At 38.0% G+C, this 13,494-nt stretch overlaps 1 protein-coding gene across 1 annotated transcript in view; it reads left to right on the forward strand.

Moving 5' to 3' along the window:
* The first annotated feature begins 10,693 nt into the window (after positions 1-10,693).
* The window catches only part of rph3aa (rabphilin 3A homolog (mouse), a), a 49,773-nt gene continuing 46,972 nt past the window's right edge, over positions 10,694-13,494 (forward strand). Inside the window, exon 1 of the mRNA XM_041970184.1 lies at positions 10,694-10,784. Within this exon, the coding sequence (XP_041826118.1) occupies positions 10,702-10,784 (83 nt within the window). The 5' untranslated portion in view covers positions 10,694-10,701. The remainder of the gene's footprint in view (positions 10,785-13,494) is intronic.

Consider the following 13,494-nt stretch of genomic DNA (forward strand, 5'->3'; position numbering starts at 1 on the left):
TTACATGTACTGGTTTCATTTTTGTGTCTGTTACTTGTTTGTCAAATTTATTCTTGTAGACATCTAACTCTGAGGTCTTAATGATATAAATACAGTCCCAGATAAACCAGCTTTGGTATATTCAACTAATTAGTTATTGGACAAAAGCAGCAAGAAAATACATCCAGTAGTTTCAGAAAACAAGTAGAGAAGGAATAGTAAGACATACAAAACCTACTGAGTCCTGCAGCATTTTCTAAAATTCATTGTTTCATTTAATGTAGATTGAATAAAGAACATAAACTGTGATTATAAATATATGAGCTGCTATAAATAACTATACATTTGTTCATAGAATGTAAGATATCTGAATACAGTTAAGACTATATTTTCAAATATTACAGATACATTTATGTGAAAACAAGTATATGTATTTTTCTATGAATATATGATTTATCTGCCGATTTACATGATATATTTCAGTGTAGATACACCTGTATATATTTTGTTAATGCAATTACACATTTTAGAGAAATAGGACATCAGGAAGCCTGTTATATTTATAATAATACAAGTATTGCCCATGTAAATGTTAAGGTGCGTTTATTAATAAAGAGTCAAAAATATTTCGTGGTTGTAAATGTTTGAAAAATAAATGTCAAAATCAGTATTTTTTAAATCAAACTGTCGCAGCGTAAAAAAAAATCTGCCTGAGAAACTGTACGAGTGTAAAAAAGATTTATATCTGTAAAAAGAAATGGAGGTGATTTTGTAAGAATCTGCTCACAGATGGAAAGTGGAAAAACTGCAGTATGCTGAAACTGCAGAGGGTGATTGCACCTCTGCAATCTGATTGGATGGTAAAAAATCAAAACGGTCCAATCAGAGAGCAGATGGGTTCCTGTCCTCCAGCCCTCATGCTGGAGTAGATTTTAAAGACGAAATGGTGTAGAGATGGGATTTATGGCTCTTTAAAGGGAGCCAGATCTTGAGGAGCCGTTCCTTTCAAAGAGCCATTCAAAAGACTGGCTCGTTTTCACAATATCTGACAAAATTTCACAATATATAAGAATGACAAACAATCAAAATATGTACCTATATAAAATCTACTATACAAGATTAAATAATTATAGGAAAAATATAGAAAAAAAAGGATAAACCGTGGCGTGTGTGTATACGTGTGTGCGTGTGACTGTGTGAAAGATTTCATCAAGTGTTTTTATTCTTATGTTTTTAATCATGTAAAGAACTTTGTGTTGCCTATGGCATGAAAGGCTCTTTATAAATAAAGTTCGATTTGATTTGTTTTCGTGAAGGCAGTGTCAAAAACTTGTATATAAAAAGAATAGCTCACATATGAATGGCTCACAGCTGTGAATCGGTTCCCATCGTTCGTTTAAAAGAGACGTTCAAAAGAATCAATTCGTTCATGAACGTCACATCTCTAAAATGGTGTGACTACTTCTAAGATTTGGGTGGGGTGTATAATTTTGGATAATGAGGAAAATAAAGTAAACATTTAACCCTCATTGGCCACTTAAAAGAAAAAGAAATCACGTTTTTCCATTAAGGTTTTTTTTTTTTTTTTTTTTTTTGGTCACTGGATTTTATTTAGAAAAATTAAAATGGAATAACTCCAGTCCTTTTCATGCACAACAAATCAGAATTTATTCTAATACTTTTAACTTATAAATCCCGTTTTATTTATTTATTTATTTATTACACACAAAATAATTTTTAATGTTAAGAAGGTAAAAGTTTTTGGGCTGTAAGTGGATGGATCTTTTTATATATTATTTTCAGTCGAAGAAAAACAAAGTTTTACTATTTTCTTTACAGAACAAATTGGTTATATCATTACAGATTTTCCAACCTTTTGTTTCCTTCTTTATAAGTTCAGCCTTAGATCACTGCAATGCTCAGAGAAACTACACCTACAACTACACCTACTACAGTCTCCAGGCCACGGTTAGCTTGTTAAATGAGTTCTGTTTCCTTCAGGAAAAAATCCATCACTGGAAATCACAGGAAACCACCATAAAAAGATCATTTAATCACATGCTAAAGCACAAACAGTGAACTCACTCCTGTCACTTGGACTATACGTGGAGCTGGTTCAAAGGAAAAGCCATTAAAATGTTCAGGTTACATATTAATTTACCAAACTCCATGTTTCCATATGTACTCAGCTTGTTATGATTCTAGAGAAAGAGGAGCAGCAACTCTTATTAGAAGGTTAAATTTTGACATTGATAACACAATCACAGACCCAGAAAACAGATTTATTATAGTTACATTATCTATTCAAAATGTTATGTATTGCAAATATACATGGACCCACTGTTGATGACCCCCCCTTTTTTACCTCCCCGATCACTCAGATAACACACGAATTATAGGAGGTGACTAAGATTAAATTGGACAAACACAGAAGTCGTTGATTCTGTCCTCAGAAACTGTTAAACAGGACATGAAGGATTTTGGAGCTCTCGTCATCCCACACTAAGAGAAACACCCTCTTCTCCTCAGTTCACTGTTCCTGTTCTAGATATGAGACGTGATCTCAGATACTTCCAGGTTATTCTGTTTCAATCAGTAAGATCACAGTGACCAGTAAAATTTGAAAACATTGAGTGACTTTTCCCACTAAATTAGACCTCAGAGTTTTTTTCTTTACTGTGGTTCCATTCAGGGCTCCAGTGTCTCTGTTTAAAGTCTGTCTTCACCCTGATGCAAACTGCCATGAAACTCTGATAATCACTGATGCAACAACACGAACAAACTTCATGCTTGCTGTTTCAGACCTCCGCCACAGATTTCTATTAAAGATTATTTAATCAGCAGCACCCAGAACTAAAACAACCCAGGTCTGTTTTTCCAGGAACTAAAAGATTGTTTCAGCCGCGGATTTGTTGCATTCCCAATGAGCTCTGACGTTAATAAGACAAACCAGCGGCATAGTAAAACCAGGAAGTTGTCTTCATATTCATGGCACACAATCTGTCCAGGTCAAACATTTCCAGAGTTTTAGGTGCTTTTATTTTTTATTCTTAAAGCATAACTGCTGCGAAACAAGCGGAGATTAACATTTTACATTTGGATGCTGTGTTTGGAAATGAAATAGGTGAGAATTACACAACTAATGAGAAATATCCAGCACTTTAAACCCCTCTACAGAAATTCCAGGTGGTCTAAAAAGTACCAACCCTACCAGGATTTTTGTTTTTTTTTAGGGCTAAAATTTCTCCCATAGGAACTGTTTTCAGATCCTAGTTCCTGTGAAGGTTCAGGAACGTATTTAAATATGTTTTAATGAACCTTTTTTTTGTTTTGTTTTGTTTTGACCACATTACATTGTCTTTACTTCAAGAAAATCCTTGTTTCTTTTTATTCTTCTCCTCACTGTCTTTTCCTTTTAGTTCAGCCCCGTCAGGTTCAGCATAAATATGTAAATTCAGTAATCGTCGAATTCAAAAATAAAAAAATAATACTTAAATTATCAAGAGGGGGCCTATATCCATGATGCTCCTCTTGGCAATCTTTTTGAACACAACACAGCAGCCAGACCATTCTGCTGCTACCGTGCTGGACAGGATGGGTTAGACGAAGAAGAAAAGAAGGAAAGAAACCCGACGTGCTAAGTCTGGCTTATCACACATTTAGGGAGCAGCACAGTGTCCCCGTTCTGCAGTTCAGTGAGTAAGAAGATGCTGAAATCTGCAAGGCCTTCCCTGAAAGAGACGTTGTCTGGATGGGAGCAGATGTTGCTCTAAAACCTCCATGTACTTTTCAGCATTGATGGAGCTTCACAGATGTGGAAGCTGCCCACGCCATAGGCACTAATGCAGCCCCATCCCATCAGAGATGCAGTCACGGTCCCTCAAACCTTTGATGCTTCACCATCAAGCAGGGTAATTACTACACTATCTGCACCACTGACACATTTAGATCCCGTTCCACCCTCACCACATCTACATGTTCAGATTTAGTAAACACCATAACCCCGCCCCCTCCCTAAAGGAAGTTACTTACATCGCCTTCATCGCCGCTTGCAGCTTTAATTTTGTTCTTTTAATGCACAAAAAGCACCAGAAGTGTTTCTTTAAGCAGACTGATGGACTCGACTCTGGATGAAAGGTGGAAAGATTTGGAGGAAAAGTTAAGCCTTATATCAGAAAGCAATCCACTGCTTGGACTTCTACTGCAACTTAAATGCAGTTTTGTGGCATGTGTCCCTTTTTATCTGTGGAATACACTCATGCACCTGTTTGGTCAAGCATTCAGCTACGATTATTATAACTGTTCACACACGGAGGTTATGATGTTCTGCTTTTTCCATAACTGATTATAGCAAGTGCACTTTATTAGGTTTATGGTGATAAAGTAGACTTATTATCAGACTTTTACAGAATAAAGTCTAAATTCATTTTTAAAGAACTGCTATGCTGTGCACAATCTAACTTAGGGCTTCTCTTTGGTCCCACGAGGGCTGCAGTCCAGCAGGTCAAATCTAATTAAATGGATCTAACAGCCTATGACGTTTTGCACAATGACTCAATTTGAGTCAGGTGTGTTGGGGCAGGGAAGCATTTAAAACCTGCTGAATTGTGGCCCTTGTAGGACCAAACTGAGTAGCCTTGATCTAAATATTTAATAATATACCATACCATACCATACTAACTTTATTTATGAAGCACTTTAAAACAACCACAGCTGAACAAGTAAAATCAAGGTACAAATAAAAACATATACATGTATGTATATATATATATATATATATATATATATATATATATATAGAAAGCCCAAGGAAAAAATGGGTTTTAAGACCAGTTTTAAAAGTGGTTCCCTTAAAATGTCTCCTGGCTCTTCTTCCAGTCGGCCTCTGCACCATCATCTGATTTTCTGCCCAGAGCGACAGTTTCACAGTGAATCTGTTTCCAGATGAGACGCCGTCCTTCACCTCATGCCTCTGCCATACCAAAACACTCCCAGTCTCTCAACAATTTTTTTAAAGCTGCATTTAGCAGCATTCAGAACTAAAATAACCCAGATTTGGTTTTCAGGGAACTAAAAGGTTATTTCTGCCTCGGCTCAGTTGCATTCCCACTGAACTCTAAAGTTCAGAGTTAAGGCAAATTAAGTCAGCTGAAACAGTAACAGCAATAAGTTATTCTCAACTTCATGGCACAAAATCTTTCCAGGCCACACATGGTTCTGTCAGTTTCTTGAGTTGGCATGGTTACGCATTGTGTAGTTTTAAACCTACCATTGAAAAGGATGATTGACCAAAGGTTGTTCGATGTCTTGTTCTCAGATTCCACTAACTGAACCTCCAGTTCTAACAGCATGACTTTGTGTGTTTACTGTTTTATTATTTGTGTAATAGCTGATATTATTAAACTTGAGATGAATGAGACAGAAAGGTCAAAATAAAAAAGGTGAATATTACTTGACAAACCCCACCCCTATCAGCTCATGTTAGTCTGAACGTACTTACTCTCATAGAGCTGTTTTAAGGGCTAAAATGTATCCGTGGGAACTGGTTTTAGCTCCTTGTTCCTGCAGTAGAAACAGCAGGATCCCCTTACAGAAGCTGGTTCCTGGGAAAGGTTCCTGCAGAGGAAATGCAGCTTGTGTGAAACCTCTGTTGGTCTGGAGCCCTGGATGTTAGATTTTAATGCACTCAATAAGGCGTGTCATTTTTCAACATGCAAGGTTATGATACCTATTAAAAAAAACAAAACAAAACAAACACTGACAAGCCAAAGAGTGGCTAAACCTGACCAGTCTTTGGTTAGGTAAAATGTGTAACTTATTTGGCTTTTTATTAGCAAAAATCAAGTATTACTATCATAAATATTTGACCAAAGTCTAATCACAATCGCAATTAAATAGAAGCGATCCAGGCTTAGAATAGTAGCTTAGAATGAGTTGTTTATAAATACATAAGGGGCGGCGCACCCAACCGGAGGCTGCCATGTTGCATCGCCATCTTTGAATGCGGTAGCTGAAAGGGGACGGGTGGGGTGGGGGGGTGTTGCATCCAAAGACGATCGTGGATCATTCAGCTTACCAGTTTACACTGAAATGGAGGACCATCCATACGAGTGTTTTTTTCTCACCCCGAGTCCGGTCCTCATGATCTACCATCCTGCAACTTTTAGATGCAACACTTCTTCAACACAACTCAATCAAACGTCATCTGCATGTTATTCAGCTCCACAGTGGCCTGGTAACGAGCCAGCCATTTGATTCAGGTGTGTGGGAGAAGGGTTGCATCTAAAAGCTGCAGGAAGGTAGAGCTCGAGGACCGGACTTGGGTACCCCTGAACTAAGGTAAACTGCTGTTGGCCCTTGAGCAAGGCCCTCAACCCCCAACTGCTCCCCAGGACCTGGAATCTGGCAGCCCACTGCTGCTAGCAACTAGGAGTGGTTAAATGCAGAGAACAAATTTCCCAGCTTGGGTTAATAAAGTATATATATATATATATATATATATATATATATATATATATATATATATATATATATATATAAATAAATTACCATAAACTATTTTCAAGAACAAGAAGACCTTTATATGCCAGGTGTGAAACCAGTGTATTGCCCCTGTGGGTCGGGGAATGCATCTCTGATTTTCCAGAAACAACAGCTGAAAGCGTTGTCTGTCCTGCACCTACAGACCTGTGCTGCCAGAAACTGAAGAGCCTGTATGTAGCATAGCAGAACTCCTTGTTACCATCCCCAGGTTCTCTTGTTCCATCAAGTACTGTGATTTCCTCCGTGTACTATCGATGAAGTCTTAGAAATCCTGCATCCAGACAGTACATGGGAATGTGTGGCAAAGCACTAATGCAGTTAGTGGGGTCTTGGCCACAGCATTTGCACTCTGCGTCAGTGGGCACGTCCTTGCAGAATCCACAGGTGCACCAAGGTATCAGTGGAACACCTTCAGATGGAGGGATGCTGCTGCTGCTGTGTCAGCAGCACATCAAAGATGAGACCTGGCTGTCTCAGCAACTCAGAGGCAAGGTCTCTGTCTTCCTCCTGGGTCACCTCCTGAAGAAGTCTCTGAAGGAGTGTAAAACAAGAAGTATTTCAGATAAGGTTTTATTGGTCATGTAACTTTAAGTAACAGCAGATAATAGTGTATACAATTATATAGGACAGTATAATTATATATATAATGATATGTGTGTGAGCACATTTGCTAACTTAATGTATTCCCAGCCACTTTAACCAAGATTAAACTTAATCCTGAAGCCTAAAATTAGCCCTAAAACAGCCATTTAAGAGCAATGAGATGACTAGTCAAAATGACTACTAATGGTATTAAATGCTAGCTGCGCTTTATAAAGGACACACGCTCACACGTAAAAACACACACACACACACTCTGTATTCAGGCATGTAGAGTGAACAAACAGGATCTGTCCAGCTTCTCTGAGGGGCTTCTTACCCAGGGTGATCAATGACCTTCCTTAACAGAGACTGGTAGTATTCATGCAGGCAGTCACATGGCCATGTGCACATTAACACTCACCAGGTCGTTGACCTTAAGCTATCAGCATGCATGATCATGGATTTGGCATTTATCTGTCATTTCTAATTAACGGTGCCTCCCTGTGTCTGCCTTGCTCTGTTTTCTGTTGCTCTGGTCTGGTTCAGGGACATGGCTGCTCTAAGTTTTACATTTATCTGCTAAAATAAAGAATCATGTGATGTTCCATGACAGAAAAATCCTGCTTCTTAGTCTGAAAAGACCATTAAAAACATCTCGTCTCATCTGTTCTTGCTGTCTAGAAGTGTATGGATAGAGCTGCACGCTCTCTAAGGTGAGACAGATAAATATATAGATATCAGGCTTTAAATATTCCTATTTCTGTGCAGTCAGGTTTCAGATTTCACTCCTGAGCTCCATCCTATTGTCCAACAGGAGGAGTGGAAATCTTGAGGAACCTCAGGGGTTTTATTGATGCATCTTGATCTATTTTTTTTCCTGTAGATTAGTTGGTAATTTCAGATGATCAATAATTAATTTCCTTCTAATGTCTTTAATAAATTAAACTAAAAGCCGAGATCTGGCCAGTTCCAACAAGAGAAGAAAAGTCTGCCTGTAGCAGCAAATATACATCAGCATCTTCTGTGTTCCTAAGAACAGAAATCTAACCAACAACCTCCCATCATGAGCATCATCACTCAGTCATTGTGTCCTTTTGTGAAGCTATGACTTGATCACCACTGATGACGTCATTGTTATGATGATATGAGCATCATGTTCTGTGAGTTCTGATTCTCTTTGGTTCCTGGTAGATTTCTGTCGTATTAGTTCCTCAGTCTGTTCTTTGGTTTTCAGACCAGACTGCTTTAAGTTCAGGTTTCTCTAAAACATTTCATAAATCACAACTAAACACAACAGATGAGAATATTGACCAATTTCTTAGTAACATCAGTCTGGTGTGATGTTACCAGGTGTGCATTGCTGGTGTGTTTACATCCACTTGCTAGCATGTGATGTGGAGCATAAAGCAAAACTTTGCTGTAATGTCACGCGGCGTCCTGGAAGAAAAAGTGGTTTAGTGGTTTCACGCCTCCGGATGCTGTTGGACAGCAGCGGCTCCAGAAATGCATATAATAGATGTCACTGTGCCTTTAAACAAGTCCGGAACGAGGAGTTTTAATGTTTGAAAGTTACGTAGTTCATCTTTAAGTCTTTACGTTTTAAGTCTTATTAAGCTCACCTCCTGTGATCTTCCTCTGAAATTAAACTCATACCATGTCAGTGTTTGGGTTTACTCACTCGGGCAGCCTGTTGGCTGGCATAAATTTATAATCCCAACATGGTTTTTTATCTTGTCCCTTAAGTGATTCTGCCTCATTTACAATCTGATTCCATCAAACTGAATCTGTTCTCTAATCTAACATAATATCAGGTTGTTCAGCTGATCTCTTCAAAACTCAGAGTTTTAGCTGCTCTTCATGATTAATTTTTTTTAATCATAATTTATGTGGACAAATAAAGTGAACAATTTTCCATGTCATGTCTGTACATTCTGTTTCTTGTGTGCATGTCAGAGGATTTTATGCAGAAAAGTCTGCTAAAGCTTGATGTTTAACTTTTTTTTTTTTAAATAACCAAAAGTTGAGACACATGTTCTCCTCACATCCTTTTTCTTTACTCAAAGCCATTTTGGCTCTTAAAAAAACAACAAACAAAAACAAACAAAAATTTAATGCAAATCTCTTAATTATAGAAACTTTTTTACCATTCAAACGTGTAAATACTGAGCAAACAGAGGGAGAGGCCAGCGGCAAATTATTAGACATTAAAATAAAAATACCACAAGAGGGCAACAACACGCTGGCTGCTGCAGACCTGGGACGACGTACGGCTGTGTAATCTTACATAAACCTTCAGACTGAAAGAGGACCTCTGGGAAGTATTAACCACTACTCAGTAAATCAAACTGATGTCAATACTGCAGCACAAAGATGCATTTTACATATCCAGCCACCATCCCACATGCATTACAGTAACAGTGTTTGGCTTTGTTGCTGCAGTGATTGCTCTGAAGATGCCTTAAGGTTATGTCTTAGCTGTGTTTGCCAAATAATGGAATTACATAATCATTACAGCCTCTAATTGCACCGTGCAGCAGGGGTATTGGATTTGTATTGTATTGCACATAATAAGTGCAGCTGTTTAGCTTGAGGAAAAATAAAGCACCTAAAATAGATCTGTTAGAAAGTATTCCCATATGGAGGATGAATGCAGGCTTTCTGCAGCACATGCAGCCAGAGAGGAAGACTTGAATGGACGTGAGAGGACATACATAAAGTAAATACAAATATTATCAGCCCTTACAGCCCAAGTCCCAAAAAGTTGGGAGGCTGTTTAAAATGTAAAAAAAGTAGAATCTCTTTAACCTGTATTTTATTTCCAGATGTTAAAACTGAGACATTTTACCTTTTCATGGAAAATATGAGCTTATTTTGAATCTGATGGCAGCAACACATCTGATGATAATCTTTTGAATATCGTATTTCAGAAGTGCATGATTACTGTAATAATCTGATTACACCAAGATATCTGATGTTGATGATCATGTAAACAAGCTCAGTGTCTGAGAATGTCTTTTTTTTTTTAATTGGTGTTATATAAATATCTAAAAAAATCAATATTGAATCTGATTTAATCAAAGTGAATTGATTCAGGTAATTAGTGGTGATACCAGCCCTGTTCCTGGGTTTAATCAGACATTTAAATGAAAAACAATCAGAAAAACTGACTGATGGATTCTGAGCTGTAAAATGTTCACACCCTGTAAAAGAAAGTAGAATTTTCTCTTTGAGAAAAGCACCACAAATATTCCATCTCCACACAAACACTCACATCATCGTTAACTTCAGACGAGTGTTCACCCGGGCGCTCTTCCAGCATCTCTGCAGACAAATCTGAGGAAATTACCTCCATACTGTGCGGAGATTTGTAATTAAGCTGCAAACAGCTTTTGGTTCCTCTTGTAATTCACCCAGCCAACAGTTGCAGCATCACCATTTTGTCTTGTGCCGATGTGATGAGAGTGGGCAGGTTTAGTGAAATGAGGGGGGGAGAGGATGGCGGCATGGCGGGAGGGGGGTGGAGCGATGATTTTACTACAGTGTATGTGCTGAGGAGGCTGTCAGTGAGGAGGAGAGTAGTGGAGAGGATGCTGCTGGATGGATGCTGAGACGGTGCTGCTGGCCCTACACTCTGAAGCAGATCTCATCCTGACCACGCCACATCCATCCCATCGCCTCAGGTAAGGCTTCACAGCAACACTTCGCTTTCATCTAAATAAACTGCTGTCGAGCTCCAGCTTGTACTTCTTCATCATAAAGATGGTTTTCATTTGAACTTTAATATTTTTACACTGAACTAACAGCAAACTGCTACAAGAAATACCTTTGAATTGTCTTTGAAATATAAAAGACTAACACAAAGCAAGTATTACATTTATAGGACTTTTTATTTCCTGGTTATTCTAGATTCAGGTCCTTTGAGTTACTGAGAAATAATGCAGAATGGGAAGGTTCATGATGATTTTTTTTAAATGATGTGCTTATAAAAACCTGCTGTTGAACAGTTTTACAATAAATTCACCTTGTATTTATGTGAAGATTTACTGATAACCTAACAAAATATGATATCATGCCATAAATCTAACTGTAGATGTTTTCTTTTCCTCATTCTGGGCCCAGATTCTGGTTTCATTTTTTTGATTCATCTTGCAGCTCTGCACTGAGAGTTCACTGAAGTATTTTCTTTGTATACCTTTTGAAGACTTAGTTGTCAATCATAGGAGGGAGGGTGCCATCACGTCATATCTAAAGTTACAAATCTTATGACCTTCTAAGTGATGGTGTGATCCAGTATTGTTGATATTTTATTAGCATGAAAACACAGACTGCTATGGGACCAAATGTGGTGGTTTTGCCTGGGGCGGTCGGGCCCCGTCGGGTTCCTGGGCGCGGTTCTTCTGGGGGGAATGGTTGGCCCTTGGGCCTGTGGGGTGCCTGCCTGCGCCCGGTGCCCGCTGGGCCTGCTCAACCTTTGCACTGTGCTGCCCGGTGCCCCTGCCTGGTCGGGCTGGGGGCTCCGGTCTGGGGGCCCCTCTGTTCTGGTCTGAGTGGGCCGCTGCTCTGTCTGCTTTGGCTGTCCTGGGCTTGGTGCTCTGTGGACCTGCTGGCCCTTTGGGACCTCTGGCTCCCCCTGTCCCCCGCTGGTGCTTCAGGGTGCGGCGTGATCAGCGTGTTGCTTATGTGTGTGTGTTGGTACGTTTCTCTGCAGGTACATTTGATGACTACTGTACTTTTTCATCTCATCAGTATCCTATTTTCTTTATGTATCATGTAGTACTGTAGTAGTATATATTGTTTTTTTGTGGTGTGTTTTAGGCAACCTAGACAACTGTTATTTCCACATTTGAATCCTGTCCTTTTCTCCCTTTCTTTTTCTCTCTTCCTCTATCTCCCTGTCAGGTTTGGCACTGACATATAAAGACTAAAGAAAATAAGATTACAATAAAAATAATAAAAATATCAAGGGCAGCCATGTATATAACATGTCTCCCTTGATAGAGCAAATCTGTCAAGCAAAATATGACACACAGACCACCGTTCTGTATGTTAGGATGCTGGACAGGACAGGGTTAAAAAATAATAATAATAATAATAATAATAATAAAAAATAACCCCAAACATCACAGAATGCACAACTCTATTTTGTAATAGCTATTAGACTGAAAAAAGAGGACAAATGGCTAGCAGCGGCCCTGCATAAAGTTCATGCTGAGATCTTTGTGAGAAAACCAACCATGCCCTGTAATTTACCCGATTCAACACAGTTTGCTTGTTAACAGTTTGAAATGGCAGAAAAACTTGAAAAACAATATAAATGTCACCTGAAAAATGCGGAAGGGACGTTAAAAAGAAAGTCTAAAGACTGAGGGCGAAGTTCTCAGATTGTAGCCTCCAGTCTTGCAGGAACTCAGCAAGAGGTTATTTCTTTCTGCACAGCTGAGATTTAAGTTTACGTTAACGAGTCTGCTGTCGTTAAAAGATCATCCTGCAAGACACCACATGACCTTCAGCCTGCTCTACTGTCACTGTAATTCATTTCATTAAATATTTGTGGAAATTAACCACCTGAAGCCATCACTACCACCTGGTTGGGTGTGTGATACCCAGAGAAATGTTTGTTATCCCATTACTGTGTTACTATATTATCATCTATTTCCTTTAAAGGGTTTACTTCAGGAGTTTGTCTTTATTTTCTGAGGAGAGAATATAGTTGAGAGTACATTATTTTTTTTAATTAATTAAATTGAAAAATGATATAATTAATTAATAAAAGTCAACATATTTAGGTAAAAAAAAAGTTTTTTTTAAATAATCAAAAGAAACAGAAAATATTTCATGTAAAAAAAAATTTTTATTCAAAAAAGAAATTTGTATAATAATTCTATAAATTTTTATATAATTATAATTTAACCCCTTGACACCTGACCACTTCTTGCCTTTCTTTAATTAATTTCTTTTCATACAGTAATTATTGATATTAATTTATTTGCTTTTGTTTACTCTTATACCGTATATATTTTTATCTTGTTCATTTATTATTTTTATTTATTTAGTCATTGTTATGAATTTATGTAATATTGAACTGTGTCGTATTCCAGTCTTTTTCTTTTTTTATTTTGTCTGAACTTTTTTTACTGAATTGATTTTGGTTTTATATAATTGTAATTTGTGTTTATTTAATTTGATTTAATTTAATTTAACTACTTTGTTAAGTGAATGCGATATGCTTCTGTATGCTTTGGGGAACAGAGAAGTACTGTAGGAATTATGTCTGACCCTGCATACATTACAGCCTGATGTGACTCACCAGCTGTTTCCCATCTGAGCGAGTAAACATCGAACCCAGATGACTGACCCACGTCTCATTTATCCCTGATATTCCCAGGAATG

This window comes from Melanotaenia boesemani, chromosome 19 (genome assembly GCF_017639745.1).
Source record: "Melanotaenia boesemani isolate fMelBoe1 chromosome 19, fMelBoe1.pri, whole genome shotgun sequence".
Classification (NCBI taxonomy): Eukaryota; Metazoa; Chordata; class Actinopteri; order Atheriniformes; family Melanotaeniidae; genus Melanotaenia; species Melanotaenia boesemani.